This window comes from Rhincodon typus, chromosome 13 (assembly GCF_021869965.1).
Source record: "Rhincodon typus isolate 14 chromosome 13, sRhiTyp1.1, whole genome shotgun sequence".
In the NCBI taxonomy this organism is placed as follows: domain Eukaryota; kingdom Metazoa; phylum Chordata; class Chondrichthyes; order Orectolobiformes; family Rhincodontidae; genus Rhincodon; species Rhincodon typus.
Window position 1 is genome coordinate 58,022,671 of NC_063344.1, and position 17,617 is coordinate 58,040,287.

Consider the following 17,617-nt stretch of genomic DNA (forward strand, 5'->3'; position numbering starts at 1 on the left):
CCTGTCCAATATTCAGTGCAAATGGTTTCATTAGAATGGAATATCAAATTGGGCATGTAACAGGACATTGATACGAAACTGCCTGTTTAGCATTACTGCCCAACTGGCCTTCACTGTGTAACCTTAACCCTGTGAAGTGTAATAGGATGAGCTTTTTGGAAAAAGAAATAAGTAAATTTAAAACCAGGCAATGTATAGCCTGATTTTGGCACTGATTGCCCTTTTAAAGATGTCATTAATTTGGCAGAGCACCATCCGTGATGAATATCTGTGTCACAGGGTACTGAGCATGGCAATAGGTAAACCGGTTTACCTGTATTAATGTAGGCATAATGGCAGACCTGAAAAAGCACAGTTGGGAGTTCACTGTGGTTCTGGTTTTAAGTATCAATGTAACTCTGTCATTGTTTAAAGTGACATGTTGAATTACAATCGATGTGTAATTAGTACCATCCTTATGATGCTGTTAATATCAAAAACAACCTTTGTGAATCTGTCTAATTGTATCAGCTTTAAATCCAGACTTCATAATGTGAATTTCTTTCTCGTCCCAGTGATTAAATTAATAACATCTAAGATTGACCTAAAAATCTCTGAATCCGTTAATTCCTGGTATTTATTTGCTGGTGAGACAATGTTCACTTTCTGGTTTTTAAAGACATATATTAAGTAGTGGCTTTACATCCAACATTCTGCATATAACATTCAGCTAGTGAGTGTGACCTTGGCATTGAGTGTGACCATAAAATCAGTGGAATACAGTCTTACTGAAGAAAAAGAAATGCATCATTTACATCAGTTGTTTCAACAGATCACAGCAAACACATTGTTCAGCTGCTTCTAATGGGAAACTGGGTGGAAGAAGTAAAAGGTTGGACTTTTCCAAAATGAAACTAAATTGAACTCTTGGAGCATTGTATGTTCAGAAAACTGATTGTTGTATTGCACCCGTCATACACAAAGTACTTAGATCACATTACAAACACAAGAAATTGACACCCATATTTAATAAATAATGTTCTGACAAAAGATCATTGACCTGAAGTGTTAACTCTGCTTTCCTTCACAAATACTGCCTGACCTGCATTTTGTTTCAGATTCCCAGTAGCTTCAGTATTTCACTTCCATATTAATGTTTAATTCAATGGGCAAGTGGCCTATTTTCTTTAAACCATTTAAAGATTGGGAGTCTGCCTTGTGTAATCTTGGAATCATGTTATCAACCATCTACAAAAAAATCTGAACGTAAATATTATCTTTATAATTTGCAGAGCCTTCATCTGTACCATTATGTGATATGTTGATTGTCTGAGTCAACTAGTTATCATGCTGGGCTTGTGGCAACTAAATTATAGATTAGTTTCAGGAGATGACCACTCGTGTCCTTGCTCCTGCCTTAGGAGATATCTCCCGCGTGATGGGATAACTAATAAAAACCAAAAGAACTGTGGATGCTGTAAATCAGAAAAAAAACGTAAATGTTGCTGGAAAAGCTCAGCAGGTCTGGCAGCATCTGTGAAGAAAAATCGGAGTTAACGTTCGGTAACTGGACCCGAAACATTAACTCTGATTTTTCTTCACAGATGCTGCCAGACCTGCTGAGATAAATATTCAAGATTAGTGCAATGTTTGATTCTGAATTTAACACCAACACCCCACTACACTCCGTTCCAGCTCTAAGAAATAGTACATTTTTGCTAAAGCAGGGGACCAACCAGTTTTCTGCCAAGATTGGGATTGCATTGGTCTGACAGGAAGGTAAATTAACATCAGAGAATCCCTTAAACTAAAACAAAAAATAACTTGAAAAAGTAAGTCACTGTTGAAGATAACCTACGATGTGCTTTTACAATAGTGCCAGCCTGGTGTTATGGACTTCAATTAAATCATAATTGTAGGGTCTGCAGCGAAAGGATGAGTATGTCTCTCTTACTGTGTGTGGCTTGTTTGTCAGGGAGTTTCCTTGCAGCTATTTTTTGCACAACAAAGAGAATACAAGCTGCTTCTTTGTTATTGTTGGAACAGTTTTTGTGTTTTTGTTCCCCCTTTTGCTATCACAAAAGCTCTGATAGGGCAAAAATGTGCAAGATTTGATTGCAAAGCATCATTAACACTCCTCATGCTTGATGCAGAGGTTTTTAAACAAACAATTTTAGCATTTTATCTTTACCAGACATATAGTCCAATGTAGTGTGTGATGGGCATGCAAGATATACATTTATATTGAATTTACAGCATAGAAATAGGCCATTTGGTCCATCCAGTCCATCCATGTATTTGTGCTTTTCAAATGGCTTTTCTGTTTCTAGCCCAATCAGTGGAATATCCTTTTACTCTATCGTCATAGGATGCAGAACAACTATAAAAGAACAATCCATGGAGCCGCAAATATACTAGCAGTATAACATCTCCCCAGTTTACTCCAAGAGTTTAGAAGCAAATAGCTGGACTTGCCTAAATTTAAAAAATGCATGATCAACATCTCAATGTAATTTTGTTGATAATCTTTTTTTTAAACAAAAGTTATTTGTGAAACACAGAAATTTAAAATTAACCATGATTTGTTGTTTAAATTAAAAATATTGAATATTTTTGGAAGGAGGCATGCGAACAAATACTTCTCCCCAACAAATGCACCAGACCATGTTGTTTTAATTTTGAGTTTTCTTAATTATGGACTGAAATGAGTAAAGAAGTGCTTTATAACCAGGAAATATCAAGATTGTTGCATACTTTGAAAGCAAGTGATTTAATACTCATTGTGAACACTTTGCACAGCTGTCAGTTATTAGCAGTGGTTGCAGACGAACTGGAACCAAACGTTGTGTTCAAGTGGAGCTGAGGTCAGCAGCATGCAATAGATTGGTTTGCATACTAGTGACCAGTTACCAATGACAGTGGTCTTCTGCCTGCCAACAATAATGTGATTGGTTCTCAAAAAGCTAAAGAGCTTGACGCTGTGGGTAGCATCGAGAGTCCCCTCTGTTCTCTGCAGTAAAAGCAAGTAAAGGAAGCCGGTCTGTGTTTTTTTCCCCAGCAGTTGCTATAAGCTGTGACTTTGAGTCAATAAGTCTAAATGACATTTAATCATTGAACCAGCCACCCTGTGCCTTTTGTAAACCAGTGGAAGCATCCAGAAAAAGGAAGCCTGAGAAAGTGTTTTGACTGGCACAAAAACTTGTGAATAACAAGCACTGCTTTCTCAGTTTTCCCTCTGTATATAACATTCATGCTTATGATTTCCCTGTAGGGTGTTGGTGTGGAGAGGTGTGTGGGTGTGTGTGTGTGGGGGGTGTAACAGAGAGAGTATAAGGGGATTAGAGTTTTAAATAGTGTTACATGCTGATGGCTTGTAGCTTCTTGCATGTAGCAAGAAACTATTTACTTGTAATGAATAGTTTTTATGAATTTATAGAATCTGGGCATGTTTTCTATAACCTAGGTCAAGAAGATGAGTAAGTTGAGAAATTTTGTATACGTTTTAAAATCCTTTTGTGACTTTTAACTTTTGTGACAGCTCCAAGAAGAGCAGAGGTTGATTTCCAGCATGCAACCCCCCCACCCCTCCAGTGAGTTATGACAACGTTCATGTCATAACTGTTTGCTTTCATATGTCACAGACTAATGGGGGCAGTACTTGTGTTGTCAGCTTCTCTTTGATATACTTATTCACGGGATTTGGGTGTCACTGGCTAGGCCTGCATTTATTGCCTAACCCTAATTATGGGGCATTTAAGAGTCAACCAGGTTGCTGTGGGTCCAGAGTCACCTGTGGGCTGGACCAGGTAAATAAGTTTCTTTCCCTAAAGGACATTAGTGAACCAGATGGCTATTTCCTGACAATCGGCAGTGGCTTCACTCATAATTCCAGATTTGAAACTGAGTCCCTGGAGCATTACAGGATCTAGGTCTCAGGGTTAGTAGAGTCGTAAACCACAGAAACAGACTCTTCAGTCCAACACGCCCAAGCCAACTAGATATCCCAGTCTGACCTCATCCCATTTGGCCTATATCTGTCCAAACCTATTTATATACCCAGCCAGATGTCTTTTTAAATGTTGTAATTGTACCAGCCTCCAGTATTTCCTCTGGCATCTCATTCCATACAAGCACCACCCTTTGTGTGAAAAAAGTACCCCTTACGTCCCTTTTAAACCTTTCCCCTCTCACCTTAAACCTATGCCCTCTAGTTTTGGAAAACCCCCAGCCTAGGTAAAAAGATATTCACCCTATCCATGCCCTTCATGATTTATCTACAGATAATACCATTTGGCCTTCACCTCTCATACACTGTTTTAAATTTGCTGATCAGCTGTTCTGGTTGCCTCTGCATATACACTGGAAAGTTGGAAGGTTCATTGGCCAGACCTTAACACTCCCAAGTTTGTCTCCAGCCCTTATTAATTGCTCTTTAATTTAAGGAAAAAAACACTCTTAATTCCAAGAAGAATTCTTGTTCTTAAGGAAAAAAAGTTAATTAACACTCATAATCCTCAATACTTACTGACCAAACACAATTCTCACTAGCCGGAGTCTCCAGAGTAATGTGTTAATCATGTATTTTCCTAAAATAGCTGCTAGCAATTTGACAGGTGAAGGGAAGTTTCTACCAAGTCGGCCCACATTTCAGAAGGTAATAAATTGCTGTCAGCTTTGAGCTGTGAGAGTGCGCAGTCCATACTAAATTGATATTCTAATATTCTGCTTCAAGGTCACACTATTGATGCTAAACAAATGACTGTTGTGAGTGGACAGCCTTGACATCATTTTAAAAATGATTTTTCTCAAAAGAAAATTTGTACCCTCCACATCCTTTACTGGAAATTGTCAACTATTCAGTTGAAAGGTTTCAATGGAATAACTCAATGTTTCCACCACACCCAGGGAATCTGATGGCCAGCTAGTTTGAGCATAGACCAAAATAAGGTCAAGAGCATCTCAACAAAGGGAAGGATTTGTTTTTTTCAAGAAATTGCAAATAAATAATGTCTGTGAAAGAATACCTGGTTGCAGGGAATTTGACCTGCCTAATGATAAATCCTAGAATACCTCCTGTAAACCACTTAGCAGAAATGTCCGGTGAGATTTTAAAGGTGACGTCAGGTCAGGTGATCAATAACCTGAAGAATGAAGTCGATTTCAAAGACCACCTTAAAGCAGAGGTGAGGAGGAGAAGTTTGGGAAGAAAATTGTAGGGTTTTGGGCTTAAAACTGGAGCCATGGCAGCCATTGGTGGAGGGGTGAGTGCAGTAGGTAAGAGACGGAAGGAAGATGAGGCCAAATTTGGAGGATACATAGTTTTGGAACATTGCTGGGGCTAAATGAGGTTACAGGGATAAATGGGCCATGACCATGGAGGCATTTGAACACAAGAATGAGAATATACACTTTCCAAAGTTTTATAATACAGGCTCATCTTGAGGTTTGTCTTACTTCATCCCTTTTTAAAAAAAATGTACATGACTCATGCAGTGATTATAGTGTGTGTTTGCAAGATTTGTGAATTAGTTCTTGGTTAGGGAAGAAAACGGAAGAGTTTTGGAAACAGAACTGCACAATAAGCCCATAAAATTGAAGGGTAAAAGAAAAATTAACATTTCAGAAAGCCTTCATTTGAAATTGGGCATAAAAAGAAACCTTTAAATTATAAACTGAGGAACCCTACAGTTAATTATCTCAATGAGTCTTCTCTGTGACTGGAATTAGCATTACCTAACTCATCCAAATGTTCTCTTCCCCAGCAACCACGTCCATTTGTACAGTCCTAGTAGGTGGCTAACCTTTCTTTCAGTTTACAATCCTGATGATGTCTCAACATGGTAGTAGTGAGAGGTTTGTCCTCTTGTGAGTGAACAGCAACAGACTTTATTAAGCATAACTATATGCGGAGGATGGTGAGAGAATACTTTAGTTCTGAAGAAGAGTTGTACCAGACTTGAAGCATTAACACTTTTACTCTCTCCACAGATGCTGCCAGCTTTGCTGGGTTGTTTCAGTGTTTTCTGTGTCTGAGTAACTTTCCTGTCATGTATTTCGTAGTATGTTTGATTCAACTTATAGAAATAAAAATCTTTGATCATAATTGCTGCTCTTTATATTCATTTCCAGCGCTTCATAATTGTTACCTCCGATTAGCTTGAAAGGGTTTGAAGAGGCCCCACACAAAAACTATAGATAACTAGTTCAAATTGGTTTTTACATTTCTGGGGTATGCATTACATTATTGAATATTGGCCAGCGCAGGAACAATCTTAAATGTAAAGCTTTTGGACTGGTTATGAGGGTTCCCATGCCTGGAAGAATCTCAAACCTTAAAACTCTTGTCATGCAGTTTGGATAAAGATGTTAGCAAAGCTTGAAATTACTGAGGAATAGCTAAAATGTTGTAGTAAATAACATTTTTAAAATGTATTTCATTAACAAATGACCTACATTAGTTAGTTCATTGAGGTTGAGGCATTAGATCTGCTTGTTTACTGGTAATTGAGAATGGCCTCCTTTCCCGAAGATGATGGTCCTCCATGCACAGTTTATGTTTGCCTCAGTGTACATCCCTAAGAACAGACCTTGGTTCAGAGTCCTGTGTTGTACAACTGCTTGAGAAGAACCTTGACAGAAATCACTGCACTTTTCCCCAGACCTTTCTTGCAAAGGCTATTTTGACAAGGAGTGTATAACTATCTCTTTCCCACTACAGCCATTGTGAGACATTGGGCATATAGGAACGATGTGTTGGGGAGGACCCTTCTCAACACCACCAGTCAAGATATGTCTTGGTTATTGTTTATGTGTTCTGGTGATGAAGCATTCTTCCAAATGACTTTGATGATTTGTTTGGTGAGCTAATCAACAAGATCAATTATTTTCACTGTCCATTAATCCTTAAGGATGTTATGTACTGATCACTTCCTGTTACATTTGAAATTAAAGATTTTTTTTTGCACAGACCTTTCCTTGAGGGTCATGTGATGAGCATGGTCCAACCACTTAGAGCATTCAGCGCCGATTCACCCATCTTTTGCAACAGTAGTATGAGATGCACTTGGTGTTGCTGTACATGGTGCAAATCTGACCTATTCCCCAAGCTATCTTCTACTTCATCTGAAGGCGAAAAATAGATCATTCTGCAAGGATACCGTGATAACGTACTCAAAATAACACTCATTTGATGGCCACCATTTTTGTGTGGCTGCATTAAGTTCTTTTTAAACTCTTGGTATGCAAACACCAAGTGTCACTACATGTTTGCTGCTAAATCCTTAACCAGCATCAAAAATGAAGTCAAAACATCTGAAAAACTCACAGCTCAAACATTCACTTGACCTTGGTTGAAAGGCTGAGTTGGAGGTGGTGATAACCTTAAATAGCTTGAGCTTTCAGAGCACGTCCATTAGAACAGTCCACCAGACTTTCATCTGTAGATACTGTACTTGCAAATAGATTTAATAATCGGTTTTAATTGTCTGTGCACTCAGGTGGCTGATTCTATAGAATACACTGTTTCCAAGATCATTTCACCAAATTTATGCCAGAAACATTCTGGATGTGGAAAGCTTTTTAGTTGCAATGGGATATGGTTGTATTTACATTGCTAGGATGCAAATAATTGAAAACATGTTGAATAACATGTGCATACGATTGAAATATGTGCACTTATGCTGGATATTTTCATGTGGTGCATAAGCCCAGCAGAAAACCTACGCCACCACTACGTTGTTAGTCATTTTTCTTGGCATTTTTCTATGAGCAGTCGAAATTGCCCTCTTTAAGCATGAACAATTGGATTATCCTATATACAGAAGTTATGGAGGATTTTAAAAATCAGAGTCAGGAGATCGTTTCTATTTCAGTGCAACATATAGTGACTTCAGGCAATATTCTGATAATTTATTCACCACCAACACAATGCTACCAACAAAGACTAAAACAAGCCTTGCCTAAAATTGGTTTACATTGTTAGACTTGACTTACATAAAGATTCATTAGTTAAGGTAAGACATGAAAATATCTAATGTATTTGATATGGATCAAGCAGGAACATACATTGCACAGACTTCCTATGATGTACCAAATAATATTTTGCTTTGTCAGAAATATCTCTCTAACAAGAAGACTGTGGCGTGTTGCAAAAGATAAGAGGTTCTGTACACTTGTTTGGTACTTGTCGTACTCTCAGACCTTACTTACCGCTGTGCATTCTTGATTGCAGTGGGAAGAAATCAGTGTTATGGATGAAAGGAACACTCCGATGCGAACATACCAGGTCTGTAATGTCATGGAAGCCTATCAGAATAATTGGTTGCGGACTAGTTGGATTCCCCGGGACGGAGCCCATCGTATTTATATTGAGATCAAGTTTACGCTCAGAGACTGCAACAGTCTTCCAGGTGTTCCAGGAACATGCAAGGAGACCTTTAACATGTATTATTATGAGTCTAACAATAACAATTTGTGGTATATTAAGGAGACTCAATACATAAAGATTGACACAATTGCTGCTGATGAGAGCTTCACCCAGGTGGATGTTGGTGATAGAGTGATGAAGTTAAACACTGAGGTGCGAGATATTGGATCACTGACAAAGAAAGGCTTTTACCTCGCCTTTCAAGATGTGGGTGCCTGTATCGCTTTGGTATCAGTGCGGGTCTACTACAAAAAGTGCCCTTTAACAATTCGTAACCTGGCAGAGTTTCCCGACAAGGTGACTGAGGGAGACTCCTCCCTGGTGGAAGTCCGAGGCTCCTGTGTCAATAATTCTGAGGAGTATGATGTGCCTAAGATGCACTGCAGTGCTGATGGAGGATGGTTGGTGCCTATTGGACGATGTGTCTGCAAACCAGGATATGAGGAAAAGAAGGATACCTGCCAACGTAAGTACCTTTTACTTCTAATTTGGTTGGTGTGCTTGATGGAATACAACAGGCACGGTCCACCCTGGACAGACAGAATTCTTGTTTCTGCCAAATGTTTCTTGTGCCCTGTGGAGTTTAACTGTGATAGAGGCATTATATAAAATGCAAGCTATGTATGGCAACAGAAATGTAGTAACTTTGACAATTGGTGCTTTACTGGATGGTAAACATGCATTGAAATGCTCATTTTTTATGAGAAAGTCACAGAATCACTTCACGCCGGAAGATTAGTGGATGTCTTTTCTTCCTCCAGTGCAGCTGCAAAGATGAACATCTCAAACATTGCAAACATTAATTTTCATTTTGAGCAGATTCACCTTGAAGTTCCTAACAAAACGAGCATTACTTTTCCTACAAGATTACTAATACTGATGCTACTCCTTCCTGATCAAGTTTAAGGAAATCCTCTAAAATGTGTTGCTCTTTTTAAGCATGTTCTCAAGTGTATTGCAATGGTTAAAAGACAACTTTTGAGTTGACACTTGGCCATATCCAGCTGTTCTATGATTTTAATTTTCACCCCACCATAAGTTTTTTGTTTTAAATATCAAATGATGTATAGTCAAACTTAATTTAAAAAGTGTAACTTCCTGTGTTCAGGTGCCTTTCCAGAAAGCAAGCCATTTTAACAAAAAAAGATTTAGTAAGGGGGAAGGTGTGATAGTCTTTGAAGTTGTATTTTGAAACTCAGCTGTGTAAGAGCTATCGAACAACTGCAGAATCTGGGATTAGTAGTGGTTGATGGTCTCAGTCCCACATAGATGATGTCTCTTCCTGAAGTGTAAACTGTGTGTGTATATCTAATCCCCAGCTCCTGCTGCACACATATGATTTCAACTGGCTCTTGCAGATTTGTTGTTATGCCTTAGAACAGTTTGTCAAGTGAGGAGTCATTGTTTTAGTGGCCTATTACCTGTTGCTTAACAACTGGGTGAAACTGAATCATTGCCTGCATGAATAGACAGATTCTGAGACTTAGAGACACACAAAATTGTAATGTCTCCAGACCCCTGCTACCCACCATGCATTCTAACAAAAATAGCAAACTCCTAGTCTACAACTTGTGCCAGAGGAAGAATATTCTTTGAAATTTTCCACCCTCGGAATATTGCACGACCAACAGCTTAACTCACAGACCAATTATTCATTCATGTAACCATTGTCATCTGGTCTGACACTGAGGGGGAGGCGTCATGAGATCAAGAGCAGGCCATTTATTCCCCTGAGACTCCTCCACCATTCAGTTCGATCTTGGCTGATCTCTGATGTCGATACTTCTTTCTTTCTCTGTTCCTTTAATAATTATTCTCCAATTCTTAACCACAAAACAGTTCAATTATTAAACAATATGGAGTAAAGAATTGAAGAGTAATTATTAATGGAACTGAGGGAGAAAGAATTATCTTGGAAAGCATGACAAAAAAATGTGAGAAACCTCCACCACCAAGTGTGCATACTTTGAATCAAAATCAATTCAAAATATTGAATTCAAACAATCTAGCATTACTACCTACAATTTTTGATTTTATCATTTTATACCATGCATGAAGAGGAGTTAAAGTATCTGTGTCTTTTTATTTGGTTCACCTGACATTGTGGACATCAATGTAAATAAAAGGGACACTGAAGAAGCCTATCAGATAATTTCTTCAGACACCTTCAAGGGTTTTCTTTGGTTGTAACAGTTGTATAAAGCAAAGCAAAGTCAGATATCCTTCAGAGAACCAGATGGATATTTAGCAGCACAAGCAACTTTCTCCTGTGTGCCAAGTAGACCTCAGGATGACATTTAAACAATGGCGGGAATCACAGATGAATTGTGTTCATTTAAATAAACCTGCTATAGAGGTTCCTTGCCTATCACTATAAGGAGGACTTTAATAAGGCAGATAACAAGAGTATAGATTTCATCTGTTACATGACAAGAGTGAAGGCATTGTTATAGTTTTCTGAATCTTCCTTGGATATGAGATGAAGGACAGCAGTTGGAATAAGTACAACTGAAATTGTAATAAATTGACTTGCCCACAGACTGTGTATTTCTGAATCTGGAATTAAAGGTAAATCCTACATTTAAGCAGTAATAGCAAAATGAGAGAAACATCTGGAAAAGATACTTGAATTATAGTCATGTTTATTGTAGGAATTATTATAATTATGGTTTGCAATAATAATGACTTTCTAAAGGAGTTTAACACGTATCTAAAAAAGAAAAAAAATGGAGAAAGAGGAGGCAGAGAAAATGAAAGTTATTTGTGACAGAACAACGGAAATAAAGTATATAATAAATTGAGTTTATAGAAACAACAATAATAGGGTCACCAGCCAATGCAAACTCAGATTGTCCAGATGGAAATACAACAGAATCCAATTCGAGTAAGTAGAAATAATTATTTTGAATCAATTAAGAATTGTACCAGGGAGGGCTTGCAGCTAGTTCTTGATTCTTGCTAATGATCTGATTTAGCAGCACTAACAACTAGTCTCGAGTTTCATTGTGCTTAAGTCATCACTGATAAGGCATAGGACATATCTATCTGATTTTAAAAAAAACAATTCTTCAAAGGATTAACTAAACCTCCTCAGTTAGGAATTGCAGACACCTCAGTTGAGGAAAAATTAAACAGTTAGAAATTCAACTTTGAATTCGCCACCCAGTCTGCCATCTGAAGACCACCTCAACCAGCATCTCAGCAGGCTTGATGCCCAGCAAGGGGCCCCCTGTCCCCTGCAGGAATATCCCAGTGGTGTTTCTCCCTGCCCTTGTCTCCCCTAATTATCCACAGAATTGGCCATTATTGACTAGCTGTTGCCAGGATGGAGGCAGCTTTGTTTTGCTTGCCCACATCCAGCAAGATGCCTGGAGTTGGGAAGGTGTCAGTCTGAACCTGAGGTTGACTTTTCCAGTTTTCCTACTGCTCCTGCCTCAAAATTGGTCTTCAAGGGTCTAACGGGATTGCATCTTAAGTGTTAGATTCCATCAGGTACCTATTTTGAATGTGTTAGTCTTTTTGTGAAGAATGAGTTTTTTTTCAGATTTTAGAGAGAGATTCTTAGACGAGTAATTACTTTTTAGGTTTTAGAGAGAGATTCTGAGAAGAGTGGATCTTCCAAGTGCAAGTTGATGTCGTCTTTCAAACACGTGCTGGGGACGTTACTACGAGTGACTTAAGGTTGTTGAAGGTTGGATGAATGAGGTGATTGTGATCCTGCAGGTTACGCAGTTATAATGGATCAATCCCTGACACTATGTGTCATTGATGGTTGAGGAGTGATTTATGCATTAGCAACATATTCATAATGTATCATATTGAATTCACTGAAGGCATGAATGGAGATAGCTTTCTTCTCAAACTAAAGAGAACTTGGGGTGGTCAAAAATTCAATCAACAATTCATAGGACACAACAAAAAAGAGAATAGGAATCAGTGTTGTACTTTACAGTTGGTTTTCTAACAATAACATTGAGAAAACCTTTGGAACAACTGTTGTTTAAAGCTCTGACTTCCAATGAGTGGGTTATACACGTGGATAGGAGACAAGACCTCTGGTGAATGAGATCAGGTTGCATGTTAGTGTGAATTAAAGATAAGTCAATTACTTTTGTGATGAGCAGCGCTGTAGAGTGTTGATCAAGAAATATGTATGAATGGAATGATTTGCACAGTCAATTATTTTGTCACATTTGAAATGCCTGTATGGAAGAGAACTGGCAATTTCTTCCTCTGGAGCCGTGTCTTCAGTTAGTCAAAATATATCACTGTCTTTATTCCCCCCATGGACAACTCGTGTATTGTCACTGAATGTACAGTTGACTTCAACCACTGAGCTGCTCCTACATCGTGGGACCAATTTTCATTCCTGGGTCATGTGTGCAGAGGTGGGAGAACTCTGTGGATCCAACCTTTAAAATAGTCTGCCTTCACACCCCATTTTCAGAGGGTCCGTGGGATGTGGGCCAGATTGGGAAGATGTGAGGAGATTGCTAATTTCCGAGGCAGGCTGGGTGGAAATGAGAAAATGTTGGGTTGTGGGTGTGGAACATTGTGTGGCTTTTTTGCCACAATGGGTTCACTGTGGTCATTTTTAACAGCCCTATCATTGAATTACATTGAAATTTACAGGACACAGAACACATCATTCTACCCATTTGGTTAGCAGTTGAGTTTATGACCCGCACAGTCCTCCTTCCACCTTCATCTGATGTCATTGATATAACTTTCTATTTCTCTACCCCTGAAATCCAACTTCCCCTTAAGTCTGTCTTGAGCTAGGATTAGTTAAAACTCAGCACAGGCCTGTGATCAAACTGTGGACTTTCCTACATATGATGGTAATGTTGATGGGTGGCTGAGACAAAGTCTTGGGATTTCTTACAGCATTTTGGGATAGGGAGCTGCAAATTTTGCTGTCCTCCTCCATCATCCACTGAGCACAACTGGCAAATGCACCAGTGTGTCTAGTGGGGGCAAGGTCACTTGAAATGCTGCACACAGTACCACAGTGCAGACTTGCACATGATAAATAATCAGGTAGATGTTGTACAATCTGCAGCCAAAACCCCAATACAATTTAATGCCTTCAAAGAAGGAAAAAGTAATAATGGTAATAATAATGATGTCTGATCCCTACACTGGTTTTTGAAGTTGAAGAAATGAAGCAGCTTTCCAATACTGATGCACCCTTCTGATTTAATAACCACACTTAATAATACCGCAAACATTTAGACTGTTTTCAACTTTAAAAGGATCCAAGATTTAGCTGCCAATAAACTGAATTCAAAGCGCAATGTGCACATAGAGCAATGCACTAAAAAAAACCGAAGCTGTCTGCTGGTCACATGAAAACTAGAATTTAATTGTATTGCTCTCGCTTTTATGTCCAGTGACATATTCTAATTTATGTTTCAGGCTTTGTTCTAACTAATTATTTGCATCTAACTATAGACAATGTTGAAATGCTTCTAATAGAGAAACTAACTGTTCCAGTTTGAGTTTATTAACCAGGGAATTTGCTTGAACTGAACAAAATAAAATGTCTCTCAAATGATGTCTTGGATAAGCTGCACTTTCCTGCATTTAAACTTTTGGAGGATAAGCAACATCATTTTTGGCCATCACCCCAGCCTCCAAACGCTTGCCACAAATTTAACGCCACTTTCCGAGCAGTCTATTCAGGTTGAATTGTCTTCAGGTGAAGTGTTTCATTCAAGCTGAGCTGAAGTTTGTGCCCCATATCCATGCACTAGATTGCACAGGCCAACTACTTTCACCATCACAACCTTCTGACTCACCAAAGCCTGTCCACCATCTACAAGGGACAAGTCAGAAGTGTGATGGAATACTCCCCACTTGCCTGGATGGGTGCAGCTCCAACAACACTCAAGAAGCTTGACACCATCCAGGACAAAGCAACCTAATTGATTGGCACCACATCTACAAATACCCACTCCTTCCACCACCAATGCTTAGTAGCAGCAGTTTGAACAAGATGCACTGCAGAAACTCGCCAAAGATCCTTAGGACCTTCCAAACCTGCAACCACTTCCACCTAGCAGGACGAGGGCAGCAGATGCTTGGGAACGTCACAACCTGTAAGTTCCTCTCCAGGCCAATCAGAAAATCATTCCACATAGTTTGCCATTATCAAATAGGCCTTTTTTTTCATACTCAACTTTCCAAAATATGGAGACAGAGATACCTGCAGTGATGGTATCAGTCTGTTTGTTTGGCAACTGTCCATGTTTTTAATTCTAGGATGAAAAACAAACTCAGTCTTGTTCAAACAAAATTCTTGCTTAATTCTGCTGCCTTTGCTGGCCACTATATTGGAACTTGAACTGAGAAAATTGTGGAAATACCAGCCCTATTTATTCGAGCATCTTATCCTGGTGAGCCCTATTTGAAATTTTCCATTAGATCGACTCACTGAATAGTGAATATTTATAGAATGAATTATGACTTGAATGAACGTCTGGATTTTCTGAATTAGAAGAAATTGGATCGTTCACCAGGCTTGGTTGTGGTACTGTTCTCCACATCTCTGTTCTGAATTTGTTTGCTGGTTAGTTACTCCTTTGCCACCCCATGTGTCAGACTGGGAGCACATGCCCTAGGTTTTGCTTCTTGCTGTTTCTACCTGCCTATTTCTTTACACAGGTGCCCAACCTTGTGCAGGTTTCAGCCTTGGAAGGCCATATTTACTAGAAAGACTCTAAAGGGTTAGATTACAAGATAAGATAATATAGTTTATATTCTCTAGAATATTGAAGATAATGGTGTGATTGAGGTTTCACTGATTTTAAAAGGAATTCCTACGTGGAGTGTGTTTGAAGGACAAGGGCTCACCTAGGATACTGCAGAACCTTCCAATTTGAGACCTCTACAATCTAGACAGACAAGGACAGCAGATACGTCGGGAACACCACCACCTTCATGCACCCTTCCAAGCCACTCACCATTCTGACTTGGAGATGTTTCAATGTACCTTCACCCTCTCTCTCTCGCTGTTAAAATTCTGGAATTCCCCTCCTAACAGCATTGCAGGTGCTGCATGGACTGTAGTGGTTCAAGAGGAACATTTTGCTTTTTGTACTCGGGTCAAGAAACTCACCAGGAAATGAAGAGTCTGTTCATTTTGCAGTTAATTTGGAAATGGTGGAGGTTCATAGAATCCCTAAAGTATGGGGACAGGGCCTTTGGCCCAACAAGTCCACACTGACCCTCCAAAGAGCATCCCACCTAGACCCATCCCCCTATTCCCTGTAACCCACCCAATCTGCACATACCTCAACACTATGGGACTTTAAGCATGGCCAATCCACCTAACCTGCACATCTTTGGACTGTGGGAGGAAACCAGAACACCTGGAGGAAACCCACGCAGACACAGGGAGAATGTGCAAAGTCCACACAGACAGTTGCCCAAGGTTCGGAATAGAACCCAGATCCCTGGTGCTAACCACTGAGCCTCCGTGGCGCTGCATGAGGTCAGTCAACTGACAGCATGAGTGAATTTCAACAGATCATGAGAAATAGTGGAAATAGTTACTTGAATTTCATCAGGATCATGGAAGATCTAATGTGGCTTTACACCATTCTCTGCTTGTTCTTCTCCCTCACTTCATAACAACCTTAACTCCCCGGTAGATGCAAAATTGAAAGATTAATGATGCTCTGAGAGAAGAACATTCTCCTCATCTCTTGGGGGCCACCTTGTTTTTGCACTGTTTCCCCTAGTTCTAGATTTCCCCCTTTCCATCAGCATCGATACTGTAAGGCCTCCTCAGAATCTTGTGTGTTTCATAAAGATTCCCCTTAATTCCTCAAAATGCCAACGAGTTTAGGCTCATGCAGTTCAACCTTTCTTCTTGAGACCACACCTTCTCTGAATGCCTCCAAATGCAAGTATATTCTTCTTTAAACAAAGAGACTAATACAGTATGTATTACCCTGGATGGGGCCTCATCAGTGCTTTATAAATTGTAACCAAACTACACTCCTGTTATGCCCCATCCCCCTCCTTATAAAGGGGATGTGGATCTGATGTGGCTTCCTATCAGTACTGCATTATAATGCAAAATAACCTATGTGTGAGGGTTTAGATATTTTGAACTTGTTGAAATTTTAATTCAATTGTGATAGCAAAGTAGAGCAGCTTCCCTGCTTATGAATTCTGTTCAACATACTGTATGGGTTTCAGTGTCAAGCAGAAATGCCTCAGGTTGTCTTTGGCTCAGTTATAGGATTCAAATTCCATTGTCATCTTCTGCCACTATTCAGTAAAGCATTAAGGGGTCTTACTGTCTTATAAATGGGCTGGATGGGATGAGCAATAATGGTAGCATTTACTGGAATTTATACAATATGTAATGTGATGATCTTCATGAGCAAATCCTTGAGGCAATGTTATCCTGAAAAATGGAACTGTGTGACAAAAGATTCAACGTCTTACTGTTTAAATGCTGCAAACGTAGGATTCTTGTAAAGATCACAGGGGACCTGCAGTCCACTGCCAAGCTTAATGCCAGCTTACTTTCCATCAAAAATACCTGTGTTCTGCAGAATAGTAACTGTGATGACAAATCTTTGTCAATGACTTGCATTATTGTCTTATTTTGGGCCATATATCTTATAATGATTTAGTATGGAGAACCGCTGACAACCACATTAAATCGAGCTGTTAATTACATGTCCATTATAACTGTCTATCATTTTTGTTTTTACTGTAGGCAGGCATTTAAACTCTCCCACATCTCCCAGGAGATGCAAGCTTTTATGTTTAAAAGTACGATGCTTTTAAACCCTAGGCTGTAAACAAAAGGTCGCAGACTTTGTGATTAAAGTATCTGTGATTCCCATTTTTTTTGTTCAGACTCTGATGCATGGCAGCAGCTTTAATATAAAAGGCCTGTTCAATAACAAGGGCTAAAGAGCTTCTTAGAGCTATTAAAGCAAGCTTTGTGTTTGATTGACACCTCTGTTTGAATGCAATAAGGTGTGAAGTTGTTGAGCAGCAGGGGCCTGTTTACTAAAAATAGAGTGCATTTCCAATTCCAAAAGACAGCATTAGTCTGGTTATAATTGTAGTGTTTAGCTTAAGCAACGCTATTCCAATTCTAGGTGCAGAGCTCGATGAACACAGCAGGCCAAGCAGCATCATAGGAGCAGAAAGGCTGACGTTTCGGGCCTAGACCCTTCATCAGAA

General features: G+C 39.3%; 1 protein-coding gene across 1 annotated transcript in view; it reads left to right on the forward strand.

The window, feature by feature from the left end:
- Window positions 1–17,617, forward strand: part of epha4b (eph receptor A4b) — a 270,004-nt gene that overhangs the window by 33,501 nt on the left and 218,886 nt on the right. Inside the window, exon 3 of the mRNA XM_048604238.1 lies at window positions 8,210–8,870. Within this exon, the coding sequence (XP_048460195.1) occupies window positions 8,210–8,870 (661 nt within the window). The remainder of the gene's footprint in view (window positions 1–8,209; window positions 8,871–17,617) is intronic.